The sequence below is a fragment of the Melanotaenia boesemani genome, chromosome 7 (assembly GCF_017639745.1).
Source record: "Melanotaenia boesemani isolate fMelBoe1 chromosome 7, fMelBoe1.pri, whole genome shotgun sequence".
Classification (NCBI taxonomy): Eukaryota; Metazoa; Chordata; class Actinopteri; order Atheriniformes; family Melanotaeniidae; genus Melanotaenia; species Melanotaenia boesemani.
This window is the reverse complement of record NC_055688.1, coordinates 22,457,192-22,479,081: the sequence shown is the minus strand read 5'-3', so window position 1 is coordinate 22,479,081 and position 21,890 is coordinate 22,457,192. Positions and strand designations below refer to the sequence as shown.

Genomic DNA, 21,890 nt, shown 5'->3' with positions numbered 1-21,890 from the left:
CAGCCATGATACAAAATCAAGCCACCATTCAGCAATTCTTACAGTCCTGCTCTCGAGCTGCGATTCAATGATTTGGCAGGTTAGATGCTGAGGGAGACAAACTTCATAAGAGTAGCAGCACAAGCAATCCAACAGCTGGATGCTTTGAGAATTACTTTTTTTACATTATTATTTTTGCAGAGACTGTTGTGAGCAAACATTGTAAAAAAATTGAACTCCTAATTTGCCATATTAGACTGAATTCTTTTTTCAAAATATCTCAGTCCATGCTGTATCTGTTTTGATGACCAGTATAGCTGTAAACAACAATGTCATGGTCTTTGTAGCTGAAAGTAGCAAATATGCTGTAGTATTATAGATAAAAACAGTGAGAAAAACATAGATCTTCAGGGCTAACAACGGAATACAGATCACCTTTGCTACTCCATCCAACCACTGGGGAGCCACCAGGGAAAAGACAGGTAATGGAGAAGTTTTTTAAGCCTGTTCACAGCCCTTCCCCGATGGATGAGATCAAACCACAGAAGAATCACCACCATCATCACTTCTACCATCACCAAGACATGCATTCACACAGGTAGGATGGTTTCTTCCAGTAATAGAGATTGAAAATTAACCCATATCCACTGTAGTGTTATACATGTCAAAACTTTTAAAGTAAGTTTAAAAAGTTTGTGATATAAAATTTTTCATGCAGTTTTTCCGAGCATGTACACATTCTTATTTGGTTCTTCTGATATAGGTACACAAAGCTTGATGACACTGATATTTATACAGATGATAGCCAAGGACATCGTCACCATCGTCAGCACAGTCAGTATCTCCGTGACAGCTCTCACCGTAGTGCCCATTATCCTCATCAGTTTCACCATGATGAAGAGAATGAAACAATTTTCAACCACCACACTCCTGTAACTCTCTCCAGAGCCTCTTCATCTTCCCTCTCCTCCAGCTCTTCCACCTCTTCTTACTCTTCCTGGTACACAGAGACAAGTGCAAATGATCCCTTCTCTCTTCGTCATGCTGAGCGGCCACAGCATTCCCTGTCCTGCTCCAATATTCCAGATGTGCGCAGAGGTTTTAGGGAGGATGACAGCAGTGAGCCTGTTGTTTTTGCTACGATTAAACACAACAAAAAGGGAAATGTCAGTAGCAGGTTGAATAACAGCTCAGAACAACATGGAAGCACTAACTTTTCTTCTCTGAATCGAGGTCACAGTCGTAGTGATGAAGGCCTTCTGCAGTGTAATGAAAGTGATGTTGGAGGAAAGCAATCCAAAGTATCACACATAAACTATGGGCCACTGTATAAGTCCGCTAGTTTGAACCGAAACTTGGCTTTCAGTGAGGATGACATTGTTTTAGGAGTGCCAAAGGGGCCAAAGAGGGCAGTTTCTTCTTGCCAGCTACCTAGCAAAGGAATACTCAAAAACAAAGAGCATCACAATGACATTCGCAAAGCTAAGTCGATGGAGGTCCTTTCCCCAAGAGTTACCAAAGGAGAGGGTCAAAGTGGGCAGAAAGGCAAAGGGATCACTCAAGCTGAGATAGAACAAGCCAGGGCAAATTTTGTGGAGGGCAAGTTGCAGTTTTCAGCCTTTCTTGATGAGATTACCAAGCAGGTTATGAGACCATCGGATCTCACCATTTTGGGTGTGCAGAATAATAAAACTCCTGAAAAGACCTCTACCCCAGCTCCTACATCTGACCCAGTCAAGCCCCAGCTTCCACCCAAGAAGCACAAAACGAGCCCTGCAGCTGAGATGGCGCAGACTTTGAAGCAGCCCAGTAGACAGGTGAAAGCTTGCAGCAGCTCTCGAAAACGCTCAGATTGTTCCAATCCAGACAAACCGATCTTATATACAGCTAGAAACCATGATGGTAGCCCGCCACCCTATCATCACCTTAACTCAGGAGGCCACAGTCGCAAAGACAGGAGACCCTCCCCTAGTGGAGGCTCCACATCCTGGGACAGATACAACAGATATGGCCCTCATCTAACAGATGGAACCAGTACCAGCCCTGAACCCACCCATCCCAAACAACGGCACCACCGCAAACACCAACCCAGCACCTTCCACAACCAACAACCACATAGCCAGCACTTCCATCAACAGATACATGAAGAGTTTGAGAACCGAAGGCCAAGCAGTTCCCCGCTATCATCAGCCCAGGGTGCAGCAGGACCAGGTTTTGGATCTGAGTCCTCATCCACAAAATCCGACTCATCCAGAGCTAGAGATACAGCCTCCACAGCTACCAGTCACAGCTCAGAGCAGAGCAGTCAACACCAGTCACAACACACAGGAATGTCTAAACAACACAGGGTGAGTTTATCTTAACAGGTACATTTTCATGCTCTTGCAGATAAAAGATAATGTGAAAGAATAGAGAAAAGATGGATGTGAGATATCAAGATGGGGTGATAAAAATATAACAAAATACCTAAATTTAGTTTGATAAAGTACAGAAACTTTTTCAAATTTGTGATTGCTTGTTTAAACATATCCAGATTCTGTAATATATCATAATTTTAAAAATAATCATATTTAATTTAAAATGATATATACTGTCCTCATCATTTATGTGCCACGAAGACTCATGAGACTTAAATTGTTATAAGTGACAAATGAAAACAATCTCAGACCGCTAATATTTTATAAATGTGATTTTGACAACACAATGTGATCACAGCAGTGGAGAAAAACATGGTATCCGTCTGGTATCTGTGAATCAGGCTATCATTAAGCACAAACCAATAACAAACAAGCTGTATTAAACTGCAACTTGACTTGTCAAGTTAAGTCAGTTGTAGTTATCGCTATTTATATATAGGGACTTTATAAGAACTGCATCACTGTAAATAAACAGAAATAAGTCATTGATGATAACCAGAATGACAAAAAAATCCTTTTAAAGCATAGCAATTATAAAAGTAAACTTGTTAATCTCTTGAAGCCCTAACGTCTCTGTTTAGAAAGAGGACAATGACTTTGCAGGTGCAGTGTTGCTGCTCTGTTGCAGAGGCAGTGTAGCTGAGTCACTGGCTGCGTAGGATGTGTCAAACACTCCGCATTGCAAGCTGAGTCATTCTCCAGCAATGCAGCAGATGATCATCCTGTGCTTTTAGGGGAAACTTAGCTGTAAAGTACCAGAAATAAACTTCCAGATATATCTGTTTATAAGCTTTCTGGTTGTTCTCAAGCTACGTTTGTTTGTTCTCTAAAGTAACTGTGTTTTCAGATAACATCCACTGAGATAAGTCAGTGTAGCTCACACCAGTAACCAGCTCAGGAGAAATGTCAGCATGTGCTGTCTAGATAAAAGTTGAAATCAGGTCGCTCTTACATAAGAATCTGCCCAGGCTCGCAGTCAAATGTACTAATAAGCCCACAAAGCATTACATAACATTTCATTTTTCCATGTAGCGCAGAATCTGATATACTTGCTTTGTTAGGTTTTGTAAATTCATGCACACACACGTGTAACTGCACATGTACGAGGGGAAAATTCTGGCAAATGTTTTAGCCTCACAGAACAAATCAGTCCATAATTCAATAATTTATTGAATTAGCTTGTACTCATCAATGGGGCTTCGGCCTGTTCTGGGAACATAGTGTATGCTTGGGCTGGCCGAATGGACGAATGGACGTCCTCATTTTTGCCTTTAATCTATCTTTATATCACTGTACGTTCGTACACTTTATGACTTCACACAAAGCTTTGATTCCATGTAAGCTCTTTAGTTCTGCTACTTTTCCTTAAATTATAGAACTGAAACCTTGCAGGAAGCAACCACTTTGCATCCTTGTATTTCCTGCAAGCTCTCATCCACCGTCTTCATGGTCTTGTTCTGTTTTTATTCCAGGACATGCTGTTTGATTCTGATCACTTTCAGTAAGTATCTGTGATAGTCTGTCTGCCATTTTCTTTATACATGAGTACAGATTTGCACACATTTCTCTTTGGCTCCCTCTATGATGGGTCAGTGAATTATTGATTACACTAATTGGAGCTTCCGTTCTTCTCTTTCCACTGTTGGGTAAAGAGGAAGGGTTTATTGTTGAATAACTTTATATAACCATTTCTATGTTGTTAGGTTTGTGCAGAAAATAATTTAATACCAGGAAAAGTAGCACATTTGGAAAAATTTTTATTACCTTTTAAATTACAGAAGCTTAACTGTAATGTTAATGTCATTCAGCCACTTATCTATATATAAAACGCACAATTCATACACACAGTTTTGTATGTTTTTTCATTGTTTGTTTTGTTTCACGTTTGAGATTTTAAAAAAGGAATTTATACTCTAGACGCTGAAGCTTGATATCTAAAGTAATGAAATATATGAAATTTTTGCATGTTCACCTATTACTGACAAATGACTTACACTGTATAAATTCTTTAAGATAAATAACTGGCAGATAAAACATATCTAAAATATACCACAACCAATAGATAAATATCATCTCCTCTGCCACTCATACAAAAGTTAACCTTCCCAGAGTAAAAAACATTTATTTGTCATATTCATAACAAATTCTAACCTCCATAATAAACTCTCTGAGAGTTTAAATCAACTCAGTTTCAATGTACATGTGAAACCAATGAATATACTCTTGGGCAATAATAAATGAGGTCTTTTGTTGACATCAGTGTAGATTCCTGAAAGGGAAAATTAGAAGATGTTTAACTTTGTAGTGGCAAAACTTATGGATTGAAGCTAAAATGTGTTAGTTTGCTCTTATTATTAAATATCCAGTTTTCCATGTTGTTTTATTTGTTATATAAGACCAGCAAATTTTAATCAGAGTAAACGTTCACTGGCTTGATGTGTAGATTTAGAGTCTTTGTGTGCAAGGGAGAGAGCTTAAATGCATCCCTGGTCTCCATAAAAATGGGTCAGTATTAATGATCATGTCTGTGTATTTCCTGTAAATGTTATGGATTGACATGCTGGACATAGTTGGAGATAACCCGCTGAACCAAATGCCATATAGTTCCCTTTTATACAAGTAACCAACTGTAACCAGTTGCGCAATATTATGGTAATCATAACTGAAAACATGGGCTTGAAATGTACCTAAACCAATGATGCAAAGTTTTTTGACTGAATTCTGTAGACTTTTTTCTGCTGATCTCTTTGTTAAGGTAAAATGCCTTGATAGTGAATATCTCTGGATTGATATCTGTTTGGGGTCTGACACCATACTCCCAATGTCTCTCTTTGTTCAGGGCACTGCAGGAGGAGAATGCAGATCTTCACCAGAACTTGCTGCAGACAGTGGTTTGCATTGAGAGCCTGGAAGCGGAGTTGCAGAGGACAAGGGACGAACTTAGCCAAGTCAAAGAAAAGTATAAGAGGTTACTTATACAAATACAATACAAAAATGGAACATGAAAAAGGAGAACATCTTCTCAAAGTGTTTTCCAAAGTCATATCACACTGAAGGAGACTGTTAGCAATTGTTTGGACAGTTTATATGCAGACAAGGCACTATTTATATCAAGTGTCTATCTTTTTTCATTAATTAAAAAAAAAACTGTTCTATTTTGTTTATTTTGTAAGAACAAATGGATGCCCCTTCCATTTATGTTGTTTTTGCACTTCTTTTCAATGATATTAACTCTGTATTGATATTAATCACAATGGTAGGACATGTTTGTATAGAAGAAGGAATTATACATATACTGAAATCCATCAAGTCTACTTATGGCAGATTTTATAGATGAACTGATCCATGGAAAAGTCTGGATCAGTAACAGTGGTCACACCCTTGTTACTGTGCATTTCACTGGGTCTCCTGCAGTGACTTGTACTAACTAGAATAAACAGGACGACTCAATCCCCAACCCGGTCAGGCCTGAATTTATTACCAAACAACTGCTGCTGCCCAACAGGCACACACTTAACATTCCTCAACAGACTGGAGCAACTTGACTGAATGGTTGCTTCACTGTGCTCTCCAGTTGGGTGTGAGTTGTATATTTATTAGAATAGTTTGTGTTAGCCACTTGTCCTGACAACCTTCCTTGAAGATAATATGGTAAAGAATAAAAGGTGTACAAATTGCAAAGAAAGGGTCTTGTTAGTGCATTTCCCTTTCTTTCTTTCTTTCTTTCTTTCTTTCTTTCTTTCTTTCTTTCTTTCTTTCTTTCTTTCTTTCTTTCTTTCTTTCTTTCTTTCTTCTTCTTCTTCTTCTGATTATTATTATTATTATCATCATCATCATTATTTTTAATAACTCTTCTTTCTTTTTGCATTGCAGTTTTCTGCAGACACATACTGGGACCAAACAGGCCAATAACCTGCTGGGGGAACGTTTGCACATAGCTGTAAGAAAAATGGACATGAGAATGGGGAGAATGATAATAAGGGGAACTTATCTTGTTACTCATTCAGTGCTTTCACAGTCCATTAACTACTTTAATGCAGTTTATCTGTTGCTCTTGTTTATGTGCAGTCTGAGAACTTAAGCAGTGAAAGAAAGTACCTCCTAAATCGGGTTTCCCAGCTTGGCTCAGAGCTGGATGACGCACACAAGACCATCGCAGCCCTGGAGAACATTAATGTGAGCACACTACCATCTAGTGGACACTAAGGCACACTGCAACACACAGTGGCTATCAAAGTAGTCTTTTAGAATCAATAGGACGAAACTACCAATAGACTTTAACGTTATATACTAACAGCAAATTACTTATTATATATGACTTCTTCATCCTTTAACTTACATTTCTCAGAATTGTTTTTTTGTTAAGTTGTACTTAGCTGTTTGATTTCATGCATAACATGCTTTGCATGATCATAGTGGTAATGCTGAACGTGTCTGGTCTGCTTCTCCAGTGTGAATCAAACTACATGATTAGGATTATCATACTGGAACATGTTAAAAGAATAATCTTTATCACTGAATTTACAAATACAAAAAAATTATCTAGATATTTTGGTGCATAGCAATGACTACACAAATGGAGTGAAGGAGTTCACAAGTCAACAGGTATGAATATGAAAATAGTAATGTTTAAAATATGCTAAAAAAAATTAAAATGGCTTTAGAGTTTGTGCCGTGATGTGCAACATAACAACAACAACAATAATAATAATAATAATAATAATAATAATAATAATAATAATAATAATAATAATAATGTGGCAATATATGTATCCCTGTAGAAATTTTTTTATTGTGGTGAAATGACCTGAAAGAACATGTTTAGCAGCCATAATAAGTGCTGGTGTACAGTCATATTGTCATAAAAAGGTGGTAGGATAAATTCTTAAAATCCTATGAAAAAGATGACTGCACTGCATTGAGAATCCAGCCACACTTGTACACTTGTACCAACTTCCAACAGCAAAGATTTGCAATTACTTGATTTTCTTCCTAAGTTAAAAGAAATAATAAAGAAAACATTAAACCCAATTTCTTTAACATTTAGGGAATACAATCAGTTATCATCATGACTGCTAAGCAGATACTTCTGGTTCATTTCAGTGAATTAGGAAGTTTCCAGAGCAAACAAACAAACCAAAAAAATCCTGTTCAACCAGACTCCTGTTTTTATTCTCTAAATACTGAGGAAATGAATGCTCCAGTTTAAGCAAAGAAAACTTTGTACAGTTGCATTGTTTAGAAAACTAGAGGAAGTAACTTATAATGTCCACAGAACACAAGGTGAAAAGGTCCTTGTCATGGGGGAGGACTGAGCCTCAGATACATGGAGAGGATTAGACTTATTCTGTGGAAGAGAAGATGAAGATGATGTGTTGTAACTTTTAAAAGGCGTAATATTCTGTTGGCATGAATTGTTCGGAAAAGCATGTTATTATTACTTTTTTGTGATTTTTTATCTGTTGCTGCTAATCCTAGTTTATTCTGGTTCTTTTTTTTTCTTTTCCCACATAATTCAGTTGTGCAATGCATATTTCATCCATGTTAATACAACTGAGAGTTGCAGCATATCCCAGCTGCTACCTGACAAAAGGCAGGGCACATCCTGGACAGGCTGTCTATTCATCACAGGGCTAATACAGAGACAGCCACTCACTCTGGAGGAGGGTTACACATGCAAACACAAAAGAAACATGTAGAAACATGTAGAAATTACACGTAAGACAAATTTTAGTCTATCTGATGTGGCATATGTCCTCTGTTCACTGTAGCAGTGATAGCAAGGCAAGCTGTTATTTAAGCGGTAATCATGGGTGTTCAAGGTAATGCAATATAAAACAACCTTGAAATGTAAAGAGTTTATTCTTTAAAAAGCTAAAAAGTAATGCAATGTTTTTGATGTCCCCCTCAGGTACCATGCTTGATAAAAGACTTATTGGAGAAGCAGTTTGGTTCAGCTGAGGCCATACAGAAGTTCCTCACAACCTCTTCTCCAATCAACTTATCCCACCAAGCAGATGGCCAATCCCATCCTCCTAAAGAGGCGGAAGCAGCACATGATTGGTTGACCAGATCAGACGCAGGTTCACAGAGAGTCACGGCCTTCCTGCCATTTAAACATGGCGTACCAGCAAAAAAGAATGAGGGCAGTCTCTCAGGCCAGCATGAGTCGAGTCCATCCTTCTCTGTGGCTGACATCAGTGCTGCTATCTATAAGAAAATGGCTGCCAGTTACCCAGCCAGACCACTGCCTGTTTACCCTCAAAGCCAAAAGCAATCTTCCAAAGGCACTAACCATGCAGATGCCCCCCATCCAGACCTCCATTCCCATGTGGGTGGTGACAGCTGGGCAGGAAGGGGAGGGTTAAAGGTGCTGCTCTTGGAACAGGATACTGGGGATGTGAACTCAGTGTCTGCCCAACAGATTCTGGATGGGTTTATGCAGCACCTGCAGGGCCACAAAGAGGCTGGTGGAGGGACGGAGCAGCAAAGTGGGAATGAGTGGGCGAGTGGGGTGGAGCAAACAGGGAAGGTGGCAGACTGAAAAGGCCATCCAAGGACATATGTTTTCATCCATCTGTTTCCATAAAATCTGTCTGCTGCAAACACAGTTTTTTTAGGATGCTGTGGCTGAAAACATTAGCATTTATTTTTGGCTTGTAGATTATGTAATTACCACATAGTTCATATATATCCATGTAGAGGAATGAAACTTCTAAAACTGAATGAAATGAAATGAATGAAACCTAAAATCTGCCATAAAGATGAATTCAGTAAATTATATTAACATGAAAGTCCTCTGGTTATTATGTACTGAAAGATAAAACTATTGAAAATGAGCTCGTTCAGTAGATGATTAAATAATTAATGCAACCATTTTAATAAAAGAAATTTCTTGTAACTTTATATAAGACAGCCTTTCCACAGCAGCCTGTCAAATTCTCTGAAAACAATTTTACTTATATTTTTTTCACAATTCTACTTGGCACGATGACGCTGTTCTTATTTATGCAGAAACAACCATTTTGTGTTTATGTTTCCACTACACATAGGGGGAAGAATGACGTCTAACGTCTGGGAGCAAAAAGGATATTAACTGAAGAACAATGTTCATTGTTTTTTTTCTAGATCTAAGACATTTTAGAACGACTTTTTGTCAATAATATTATGAAATGTAATTTAGATTTTACTGTGCATGCAAAAGTTTGTGTCAATACTTTATATTAATGTAAAACATACAATTTTGACTCTTTCCTTTCTGTAATAATGTGATGGCTGGTAGATATTTTGTTCTGTTGTATTTACTAAAAATGTACAGTTAACAAATTAAATTACATTAACTTAAGTATGTGCAAGTATTATGATGATGTAAGTTAAAAAAAAAAGCAACCGCAACCAAAACAACGTCATTTGAACCTTTTAATCCCCAGTTTTTCTGGGGAGTTTGCCATTATACATACCTTTATTCTGTGTTACAACTCTTTTAACCAAATAAAGATAATGATATTGAATAACCCCACGTACAAATAAGTCATTCATCTGTTTATCATTATTTACATTTTTCTATCTTTTTCCCCAACAAATAATATGAGTTATAACCTTTTCAGATCCACTGCAACATTTGCATTCAGTCAGATTTCACCTTACAATTTTACTACCTGGATAGATTAACATGGATAAAAATGAAGGCAAAGTCAATCATTTATAATAATAATTTTGGGGGGAACTCCATGTATAGACAATCAAATTCTAACAAATTTTTAGTAAAACCAGGGTAAACATCAGATGCCCGAGTGCAAGTAAATGCAGCTTTCTACATCAACATTACCATTTTCTTGATCATAATGCAGCATTTATACAGCATCACCTCGCCAACTAACCACATGGGTGATAATATTTGTTGGTTCAGACTGTTTACATTTTACCAAAAGGATGTAAATGTTATAAAATCACCAGGTGTGATGTTTTAAACAGTCAAAAATGCTTAAAAACATAGATAAAACTTAGGTTTTTGGCTCAAAGTAAGTTTTTCTCATTTTCAATCAAGTGTTTATGTAACAGTGATTACATCCATACAACAAGTGTTCATTAAAAAATATCACTGGCATAATTTTTACATTATTTGACCACTTTAAATAATTTCCTTAAAATCTGGACCCTTTCTCTTAGCAGTTCCCATTTACATGTGCCACCCTTTTCCCAGTCCGCACCCCTGCTTGGCCCCTACATAAAAAAAACTTCTAGACCTCCTCAAAAGAAAAGGTAACTACTGTAAAAAAGTGTGAGTATACTGATTTGAAAACTATTGAAAGCTTATATTTAATTCAAAACAGTACAAAGACAACACATCAGTGCTGGAACCAAAAGTTTTTACTGATACTTCAAAAGTATGACCCTTTCAGAAATGCTGACACAGGGCCATATTTATCTCTAGGCTGCCTCATATTTCCTTTTACTGTCACTCTGTAAGGATTTGAGAGCAGCAGCCCTCTAACGAAATGTTTTCCTCTTTGGCTTGACAGAAAATTGAGCTCAATGATACAAATCATCAAGACTTTAATGTCATAACCCTCCAAATCTCTTCAGTGAATAGAATTTGGAATTAAAATAAAATAAAATAATTTCTCAACTCATATCAGTCCAGGTAGTCAGTTGCTTATTTTTTAAATCTAAGATGATTTTAAACATTAAGTTGTCAAAACAGCAACAGGCCCAGTTCTGCAACTGTGATTTTTACCATTTCTGAGCTTCCACCACAAGACTGTGTCTTTTCATTGCAGTGCTCCCTAATGGCCTGAAGAGGATAGCTATTCACACATTTCTCCAGATTCTTTGCATCTTATAATGATAATCTGAACTTTACTCATTTTACGTAGAGAAAATTTAAGTGATTAAAATATCTTTATGTGATATGCAATTCTTCATTTATGGTGTTCCAGTAATTTGCGACAGTGTTGTCTCTTTCCAAGCCTGACTGCTAATTGTTGAGCTATCTGGCAGCCATTGCCATCAATACCACATGAGGGTTACAGGTTTGTTTATTGTGTCAATATGAACAAACCTTTCACTCAATCTTTGTACTGAACAATACAGCAAATGTGACAAGCAGCAGTTTTTTGGGAAAGTATTTATAATTTGTAATTCTGAAGTAAAAGTTGTTGTTGTTGTTGTGTGTGTGTACGTGGGTGTTTTAAAAGCTGGGAACGCGAGACTGGCTTCAACCTAACTGGAGCTCTGATTCAAGCTGTCATAAATACTTATAATAACAGTTTAATCCTATTGATCCAACCCCATCCACCTCCCTCCCTGTTGCACTGTATACATAATCCTTCACAAGCATAACCCCTGTTTTACTTTCACTCCACACCAGATCTTTCTAGTGACAATATTCACTTTATTTCAGAAAGAAAATCAGTTAGCTGCTTTCCAATCATTATATACAGTGTGATTAAAATTCTGTTTTAATTTAAGAAATTAAGACAAGATGATCATTTTTTCCTCATCTTTATAAGGTCAATTATTTTGGGATGTTGGGCCATTGTAAGGTTAAATCAGACAAGAAAGGTTTTACTTTCAACTTTAAACAAAGCTATTTGGACAGTGTTGGGTTGAGGGGTGTGAAATGTGTAGATAGTTGGGTCCTGGTCAAATTTAGGGAAAAAAAATAGGTTTTTGACAAGAAAACACAATCAAATTAAGGTCACCGGCAGCCATTTCTTGGGTTTGAATGAAAGACTGATATGTGTGGGCCTGCATCTGAAGCATCCCCAGGGCCCACCCTGATCTGATAGGTCTCAGGTAGGGCCACCTGTCATAATAGTTCAATAGACCCGCCCATTATACGTGTCTGTCAGAACAAGTTTGCTGATCAGACACTGGCCTGCTTTTCAATTGGCCCCTGGACTTTAATAGGATCCCAGGGACTCTGTTGGGGGATTACGGTTCCAAACTTGCGACTTTGGCCAGTCTCTTTGTCCTCCAACCATGGGTACAGCGGTTTAGGGGGGCGCCGCACACGCAGAGACCCAGAGGGGCGCCATCAAAAGACAACATCACATCAAGAGGGAGAGATTGGTGGTCTAGGCTAGAAGAAGAGACAGAGGTGGCGTGATCAACAACTTGAAGAGAAAACCTTATATCTCTGGGAAAAGGATTATATATTTCTTCCATTCTTCATTAATCATAATTTTTTCATGCAGTTTCTGCACTGATTCGGATTATCAAGAATCTTTTTGGGACAATTTCAACAACCAAGTGAACGAATTTGGCTTATCCTTTGAGGTCAACTGTGTCCTTTTGCATCTCAGGGATCTACCTGCTTATCCCCTCCACCTGGAACAACTTAGATGAGCTCAACCTGCTTATAACTTATCACACAACAAGTGCAAGGCCTACATCAACTCCTGATTATCCCAACAACACTATTCCTGCAACACTGAAATCACTGTCTTGTGAGCTCTGCTGGATTTCTTTCTTTTAAGGCAGCATGCCACCTCTGGATAAACTCCATTTTAATTTTAACCAGAATTGATCAAAGTTGAGTCCTTCCTATCTTACCTGTTTCTCTTGTCTTTGTACTGATCATTGCATGGTAGTGAGCCATGACGCTGTTAAAGATGAAGTTCAACCAGCAGAGGAGGGTACGGCTGGCCCAGGGCCTGTGGCTGATGTCCTGGGTGGCAGTGATGTGCGGGGCCTTCATCTTTTGTCTTGGGGTTTACCTCAAGACAGAGCTTCTTCGTAGGGCCGAGGTAGAACATTCTCATTATTGCATTGTTAAGAAGGCTAAGTGGTACTGAAGTCTATGAGCAAGCCTGAGTTTATTTAAGGTTAAACGTATAATAGGTTGTATGCTCAGGCTTTTAATTATGTGTGTTGTGATTCTGCTGTGGGAGCACTTCTCAGTTCTTTAATGTAAACTTTGTTTAAGCCATGAATACATAGCACACAAAGTAAGTGTAAACATACACAATACTGCATTTTGTGTTATTAACTTGCAGTATGCAAAAAATAAAAAAAATTAAAAAAGAGTAAATCACCTATAAATACTTGCACTCCACCAAACAAATTACCATACTGTCTGTATTGATTGGTAACATGACCATCAAGGTAAGGTCATTGTCTCTGTAAGAGTGGCATATTAGTGTCACTGCCTTTAATTGATCAACAATGGAATTGGACAAGTTTGGAGAACTGACAACCAATTGGCCACACAGGAAACCTGCAGGGCATGAACATTTGCCTTCTGTATATTTATTGATCTCCAATGAAAGTCAGAGCTGGTGTTCCTGTTGTTATGTAGATATTACCAATCTGGGTGGAGCAAACAAAGCATTTCCACTGTCAGGGTAAATTGGTGAAAGGATCTTGTTGAGTGATTCACATGAGCTTAATCCTCCTCTCTACCAGGTGGATAAGAAGACATATAATTTGACACTTTCTTGTACTTCACAATAGAGTGAAAATATTTTTTTTTTCTCAGTTGCATTCAGGTGATGATTATTTGTCATAAATTACAGCTGGTGAAGGATATTATGGGAAGATGTTTGAAGGTTTAAGTACCAAAAAGGCAAAGATGCTTTATGGCTGGCAGGAATTTTGAGAACTCATTCATTAATAAACTCAATCCATAACTGAGTTGTGCTGTAACAAGGCCAATGAATCCCATCTATCATCATAACACCTTATTGATATTGCATCCAGCATATCAGTGGCTAATTGAATCTCTTGGCTGCCAAGGTTATTTTTTAAAAAGATAAGGTTAATTGAAAACAGGATTATTACCTGTTGAAACGAGTAGAGGAAATTACAAAGTGACCTGCAGCTGGCAGCGGAGCTTGTGACAACTATAATCTTTGTGCTCTTTTTTTCTTGAGGTGATGGATAACACAGAGATCCACATCGTGCCCAACATCTTGATGATGGTGGGCCTGGCCTCCATCGGCACCAACTGGGTTGCAACTCGAGTGTGTCAGGACTCCCTGGATGCAAGCCGCTTCCCCCGCTGGAAAGTTCTCCTGCTAGCCTGGTTTGCAGTAGCTGCACTGCTGTGTTGTCTGCTCCTGGCGGTGGTGGTGCTCAGCTATGCCCTGCAGGGACGCCTGGAAGAGTCTCTGAAGGTGAGGAGGTCACAAAGTTGGGTAATTATTTTTAGAATAACAGGTGAGGAGGTGATGTAGGTGCAAAGAGATTTGTTCAAAAGGCAAAGCACAAGAAACACCTGTTGGCCAGCTGTTTAAATATATGATGAAGATATTGGTTGACCTCAGTTTAGAGCCGGATAAGAAGGCTGCTTTAATAAAAAAATAAAGATATAATAGTATTTCACTCATTAGCGTAATTGTTACAGACATTATCATGCAGGTTAATATTTATACCCCTTTTTCTTTTAAAACCTTGTGCTAAAGTTAAAAATTCTCAAAAACAAAAATATTATGTCAATCCCCCCCCTTCACTGTTAGGAGGGCCTGAGGAATGGTATCCGGTTCTACAAGGACACAGATGTGCCCGGCCGCTGTTTTCAAAAAGAGACCATTGATCATCTACAAATGGAGTTTCGCTGTTGTGGAAACAACAACTTCAAGGACTGGTTTGAGGTTCAGTGGGTCAGCAACCGATATCTGGATTTCACCTCCCAGGAAGTCAAAGAGTGAGTGAATGATAGCACTTTATAGGATGTAGAGATGTGAGATGGAAAGCAAAAAAAACTAAACCAAAGAGGGTTTTATAGGAAAGAAACTGACAGAGGTCTGAATAAATGACACATGAGTAGACTTCACACTCAGAAAGGTCAAATAAGATATTGAAAGGGGGTGGAAGAATGATGTGAAGTATGGACGAAGATGTGTGGTAAAAATAGATCTGGCCTTTACATTTGAAAAGAGCCACAGAAAGGTTGAAGATTGAAGCACCCAAAAGTTAGTCAAAGATTAGATAAGTAAAAAAGAGTGAGTATTTAAAGATGTTGTTACATGATGCCACATGTATTGATGTGCTGCATGCTTCTCATGAATTGAGCATTGAGCTAAAAGTCAGGCCTATAATATATTTTGTAAGTTACCGTTCCTCAGTTACATTTACCTTCTAACTTGCATTTTTCTTATTGCTTTTATGTGTCTGTCATGCTGCTGCCTCTCCTGTCTCTTGCCTGCAGTCGTTTCCGGAGTAACGTAGACCGACGTTACCTGTTGGATGGTGTTCCTTTCAGCTGTTGTAACCCTGCCTCCCCTCGCCCCTGCCTGCAATACCACCTGACAGACAACGCTGCCCATTTCAACTATGACTACCATGCAGAGGAACTCAACCTGTACAACCGTGGTTGTAGGAGGGCTCTGATTGACTATTACATGGGTTTGATGAATTCAACTGGTCCTGGTGTGCTGTCAGTCATCTTAATTCAGGTGGGTATCTTAAAAGGTATGCCAACTGCTGTCAGGGTGCTAACTAAAAATAAACCACAAGAATCAGGGTTAACCAGTCTAATTGTTCATGCAATTGGCTCTGTTTTTAGAGAAAATCATTTTGAGCGTTGGTCAGGTTATGGGTGTGTAGATATTGACCAGTCTGGGTTGAGAATTGGAAAGTTTAGCCACAGTTCTATGAATTATTGTCAGAGTCCAGGGCCATGAATTGGGGCAAGATACAGATTTTTGGCACTCCTGTAGTATTTGAGCTTCCTCCTGGGGCAAACTAAGTTAAACAACCTGAACAATGGTGGTTAAATCAGTCTAAAATGCCAAGACTTCCAGACAAAAAAGAAAACAACACTGACAAAGATTGATTTCACATGCATTAACATCTCTTTGCAAAGTCACAGTATTGATGGCACTTTCTTTTTCACAAGACCTCAGGCAGGAACAGGACGCTCACACACATCTAACAAACCATCCACACTGCCCACGGCTAATCACACAATCTATTCCTCTAAATACAACAGCTCAGTGTTGAGTGTTGTTTTTTACTTCACTTTGATTGGGACAGATGGTTGACATGAGGCATCAAGTTGAGCTAAACAGTGTCTGTTTTGCAACCAAAAGGCTCAGAAATTTGTCAAAAGCAGCTATGAATCATTTTGCCACACATATGACAAAAAGAGGGAAGAGGAAGCATGAGATAAAAACATGTGGTGAGGCACATGTAATTTTTCTGCAGGTGTTGCTTTAATAAACATGCAGGGATGGTTAGTTTCTAGTGTTTGGATCTCAGAATTTTTGTAAAGGACTGTCTAAATGTTTTCCAGGATTGGAGAATTTAAATAAGACCTCTTAGCCTGACTGGAAGATAACTACACACTTTAAGGCACCCAAACTTTAACCTAGATAAATAAACTCTGAAGTCAGAATTTAAGTCAGGATTAAATCCTCTCCCCAGGCTTTATAATTCTAATCCTGTTTGGTGATAAACACTGCCTGATAACAGATTTTATAAGGTTTTCACAACATTCTTGTTGCTTCTTTCTATCAAGATGACGGTGCTTCTGAGCCTGCGATTCCTGCAGACGGCCGTGGAGGGAGCCATGGCTCTGGAGAACCCAGAAGATGAAAGTGAGGGTTATATTCTGGAGAAGGGCGTAAAGGAAACCTTTGAGGATGTCAAAGCCATGGTCCTCAGCATGCTAAAGTTTGCGCAGGTTGATGCATCTGAAGTACAGCCTGCAGCTGAAGACCCAGAGAAGGCAGATGAGACCACAGAGAAGGCTGCCTCCCCCACTCCAGCCAGTAGCTAAAGAAAAAATATTTCAACATGAGCTGAAGAGAAAGGGATGCAGGGGGAGGGCATGTGTTTGTGTTTTCTTTCTTTTTTTTCTCTTTTATTTTGTTTGGGTTGTGTGACTTGGGTGGTGGCAGGTAGGACACCTGTTGGGTTTCGACACGGTAGGCTTGATTTATGCTCCACCAATGAAATGACCGTGGCTCCCTCACACATGGCCAAAACACAGTAACACATAGAGGATCTTATCTGACCCTGCACAGACACCAACAAACATCTCCTCTGTGCAGGACCTTGTGAACATCAGAGAATCTGCTCAGGAGATGTGTAGTACTTTTGTTGTGTCTAGAAGAGAGTAAATTCAGTTTAAACAGGTGTAGCTTAAAAACACAAAATACATATTTGGCAAGTTTTGATCCAAATTTGGTAAAGGTAAAATCAAATGATGCTACAGTTTATCACATGTGCACTGTGTTATTCATCTCACAGCTGTAGAGTTTGTACTGAACTGCAATGAAATGCTTAGGAACCTGTTAAACTGGCAATGCACATGAATAAGATATTAAAAGTAGAAGTTTTTAACTGCTTTGTAGTGTCGGCTCCCTTTTGTACATGTAAAAGAACATAGGTGAGTTTAAACTGACAGTGGGTTATCCTAGTTCAGTAAGGAGGGTTGGATTAAGGGTGTGTGTTTGTGTGTATATGTGTGTGTGAGTGTGATGCCCTATATGAAGCTGTCATCATGTCTATTCTGGCAGCTCTGAAACAATCTGATAATCCTGGTGTAGTTAATCCCAGAACTGCTGCACAAGCGGTATCAGCACATCCCGACAGCACACAGGAAGACACTCTTTCAAACAGCAGCAACAGCACCCTGATACAACGTGTTGGAAGTTATTTCATGAAGCAGAACAGTTTTTAAAATGCTTTTTATTTGCAATGAACATATCGTGGTGATCTGTCCTAGCTACAGGTTTCTCCAATGTTTGCTCATTCTTCTTAAATAAAATCTCTATCACAGAATAATTTCAACGAATGTCTTATTTGATTCTTAACAAACAGTCAGTGTTGGCAGATGTGTTTTTTAGTTTTTGAATAAAGTTGAGACTGAACATCTGGTTTCAGGCTCAAATCTGACAGATTATTACTGTACCTCCATGGGAAACAAAGTCTGTTTACTGCAGGTAGATCTCTTAAATAACTACTAAAATACAAAGGGATTATATTTTTAAAAATGAATGTGAATTAATTAGTTATTACAGTTAAATTCACAACCATGTTATCTTGTAAAAGAACGTGAAATAAACTTATATCACATCAATAACCAGGTCTTTATATAGTGAGAGTAAATGGTTTATGTGGCAAAGTTACTCACCTTGAATGAATCCTACAAAATTATACAACTTGTCTTGTAAATAATAACGTTTTGAAATCAATTCTGAATTGTAATGCAGGTTAAGGGAGACTAGAGCTAAGCTTATGTGGGACCACTTTATTTTATTTCATTTGTTTTTAGCAGCATGGTTGCTGCATCCTGGACCAGGTGGGATTCAGATGACTGATTGAGACAGGTAAAGACAGGGTTCCATAGTTTCAAAGGGATTGACTGAAAGGTGTAATAACAAACTTATTTAATATGTCTTCATTTAAACTGTTTATCATGCAGTAACTTCTTTCACCCTGCTGCCAAATGACTCAAGAAGAAACCTGTGCCTTTTAGCAATGTAGCACAGGCCCACCCATCTGCTACATCATGACTCAATCATATAATCAGTTAAAAAACGACGTTTGAGGACTTGTCCCAATCTTGAAATTTCAGCTTGTGAATCTCAGTAATGGTCATATTTTGTATTTATCTTTGAGCTCTGGTATCTCTGGACTCTCCTAAGAGGTTGCAGATCAGAAATATGAAAATAGTGGAGGTTGACAGCCTCTTGCTGGCTTTACATTTAATCTGTCTTCTGGAGCTTATTTGCACATTTTCTCCTTAGCTCATATTTTAAAACTTCTTTCATATTTTTTATCCATTTGAAGAGCATTGTATCAGTTTAGATTTTGCAAAACAAGTTAAAAAATCAATTTGGGTCATTTGAATTTAGAAAACTAAGCTTTTGAGAGATGGTGCAAAACTTCATGGGATACCACCACGTAGCTTTTGAGCAAAAACAAACTGCAGATTTGCTGGGTGGAGAAGGCCCATTTCCTCAAGTGATTTGGTCACGGAAATAACGATGCAAAAATGAACTAGTTTAAAGATGAGAAAATACATAATTACCTTTCCTACCACCAGAGGACACTGTTGTACAGTGCTTGAATTACACCTTCACATTCTTGCGCTGAACATCAGAAATTTTAAGTTGATGAAAAACCACAAGACCATAACATTGTCGTCAGAGGCACATGCGATCAAAAAGTGGTGCTAACAATACAACACACACACTGCTGCAGTTTAGAGATTAAATTAGTTTATTCCGAGAAAGACATGGCCTACCTTTAATTTTTCAGCCTAAATAAAGAATGACCGTAGTGTGCTTTTGCACAGCTTTTTTTCATATGTGAAGTCAGTGCATTTAAATAGATCGTTGTTGAAATGAGATGACGTGTAAAGGGTGTTTTAAAAAAAACGCAACATGTGCGTTTTGAGAAATTCCGGTGCGGTTTTGCAATGAAACTAACTGACACACATACTTAGAGGAAGAGACAGCGCGGTGGAGGGAGGGGAAGGGCCGCAGAAATGTCAAACTGCTTCACTTGACGCAAGATGGATCCTCGCTGTTTGATTTATAGCAAACACAGTTTTGACAAGTCTTTGTAATTAGTTGTCTACGGCTGTGTTTCACAGCCCTCGTAACAAAACAATGGACTCTAACATTAAGGAGATAATAGAAGAATTCATGGGAAGTCCGCTGGCACAGTGGGTATGTCATTTGTCGTTTGTCATGTTGAGTTTGAGACAAGAAAATCATTTCTAGAAGCAGAATGAGGGGAGTAAAACATAAAACGTGATGTTAAAAACCAAGCAGGCTCCGCCCTTGGTTAGTGTACATCTCTAAACTACATATTGACCTGTTGTTTATATTAGGTAATACTAGTATCTTGTAGAGCATAACATAAAAAAATAAAATAAATATAACAAAAAGACTGAATTATGTACGAATGAACTATTAAAATAACCCTGATCTGCCTTCTTGCCATTGTGCAGAGAGAAGCAAGCAGTACTTCTCCTTTTGGCAGCTTCCCTTGCCTCTTTATGACGAGTTTAGCCTTCACACTTCCGTGTCCTTGGGCTGATTTAAATTGGAAAATAACACAAACTTATCTTCAATGTGTTCGAGAACAGATATAATCTTGCTGAAATCACTTAAGGATTTGTTGGATCTGTAACTGAATTTCCAGCTGGTATTTCCACATGTGAAGCCTTAGAGGGTTTCAACCCTCTGGCCATTGAACAGTATTTAAGACTGACTATACTTTGATCCTACTACATTGCAGTTGGCTGAATCTTGTACAAATGTGTTCTTTCACTGTTGTCCCATTCCAATGAGCATCTATAAGAGAAGCCAGAATTCCCAAAGCTGGAAGTAGCTTAGTATTTACATAAAGGCCCTTAAATTATTCACTTAGATGAGAGTTTCCACTGCTTTATATAGGTTATATCTACTGTAACCTATCTAACACCCTGTCACACTGCTCAGTCTTACCTGAGCCTGGTTGTTACCAACAGTGCAGTTTTTAGAGGGTGCAGGCAGGGAAAAACCTCATTATATTGCAGTTTGCTTTGGCACAGCTTGTCTTAGCTGAGAGAGACCTTGGCTGCAGCTCTGCTTGGCTGCCTGTCACTGTGAAGTGCTTCCCAGTGTGAGAGCACAGATCCCACCTGTTCGGACAGGTGCACCAACTAAAGTAGCTTCCTGTGTGAAAATGTTTGCCCCTTACCATCTCATTTCTTGTCCCCCTCTTTCTGTATCTATTTTCTGTTCCCATGTCTCCCTTCCTTGTTTTGATGAACCTCTCAGTAATCTCTCCTGGTCTCTCACAGGTTCAGCTGTTTGAGAATATGGTGGAGAGTGAGAATGGAGTCCAGCTCTACAACCAGTACATGCAAGTGAACTCAGTCTCCCAGGGTGCCCGGGACCATTACATGAGACTGACCAATGGGATTTTCCTCAACCAGGTCATGAGGATCATGTAAGATTAATAAAGATTTTCTTGCTTCATTGCCCTGTGGCTATACACAGGCTGCAGTAACAGTGAGCACTAAGAGGAGAAATAGAAGCTGGTTTAATGATCTTTTTCACTTGTTCATTATACTTAGATTTAATAACATAAATACAATAAGAACTATATTTTTAACTGAAAAAAACCCCAAAACAAAACACGAAAAACAATGCAATCCAGCACTTGAATGCAAAAATTGTTCATGGATTTTACTTATCAGTCATAATACGTTAATAACCCAACATAAAAACACATTTTTAGTTTAACTATGATAGTTTTTTGAAAGAAACCCTTTAAAAAGCATTAAGACAGGACTATGGTGGCCAGATGGATTAGGAGTTAATAAAACTGTACTATTCATGGTACAGATTGCAACCATCCAGACCACATCATACCCATGGATGTTTATATTTGACAGCAGACACCCACTGAATGAAAATTCCTGATGGATTCCCCTTTAGACTTTAGATTAAAATCTAAGATCACTCTCTAGCAATTTAGGAGGTTTTATAAACATAAAATCCCCATGAATTTGTTATTCAAAATAAGACATGTAAAAATTAGCAT

General features: G+C 38.4%; 3 protein-coding genes across 3 annotated transcripts in view; all 3 read left to right on the top strand.

Moving 5' to 3' along the window:
* The first annotated feature begins 210 nt into the window (after positions 1 to 210).
* Positions 211 to 9,938, top strand: LOC121642785 (serine/arginine repetitive matrix protein 1). Its single transcript, XM_041989735.1, has 7 exons — positions 211 to 577; positions 743 to 2,327; positions 3,869 to 3,897; positions 5,236 to 5,355; positions 6,270 to 6,336; positions 6,465 to 6,572; positions 8,308 to 9,938. The coding sequence occupies exons 1-7, from the start codon at positions 465 to 467 to the stop codon at positions 8,938 to 8,940; spliced, it is 2,655 nt and encodes an 884-aa protein (XP_041845669.1). The 5' UTR covers positions 211 to 464; the 3' UTR covers positions 8,941 to 9,938.
* A 2,431-nt stretch (positions 9,939 to 12,369) lies between these two features.
* Positions 12,370 to 17,971, top strand: rom1b (retinal outer segment membrane protein 1b). The gene is made up of 5 exons (XM_041990478.1): positions 12,370 to 13,147; positions 14,273 to 14,515; positions 14,858 to 15,045; positions 15,550 to 15,796; positions 16,861 to 17,971. Exons 1-5 carry the CDS (start codon positions 12,998 to 13,000, stop codon positions 17,119 to 17,121), a joined length of 1,089 nt encoding a protein of 362 aa, XP_041846412.1. The 5' UTR covers positions 12,370 to 12,997; the 3' UTR covers positions 17,122 to 17,971.
* Positions 17,972 to 19,812: 1,841 nt separating this feature from the next.
* The window catches only part of ccdc88b (coiled-coil domain containing 88B), a 51,273-nt gene continuing 49,195 nt past the window's right edge, over positions 19,813 to 21,890 (top strand). The window contains exons 1-2 of the mRNA XM_041990477.1: positions 19,813 to 20,023; positions 21,145 to 21,293. Of these exons, the coding sequence (XP_041846411.1) occupies positions 19,964 to 20,023; positions 21,145 to 21,293 (209 nt within the window). The 5' untranslated portion in view covers positions 19,813 to 19,963. The remainder of the gene's footprint in view (positions 20,024 to 21,144; positions 21,294 to 21,890) is intronic.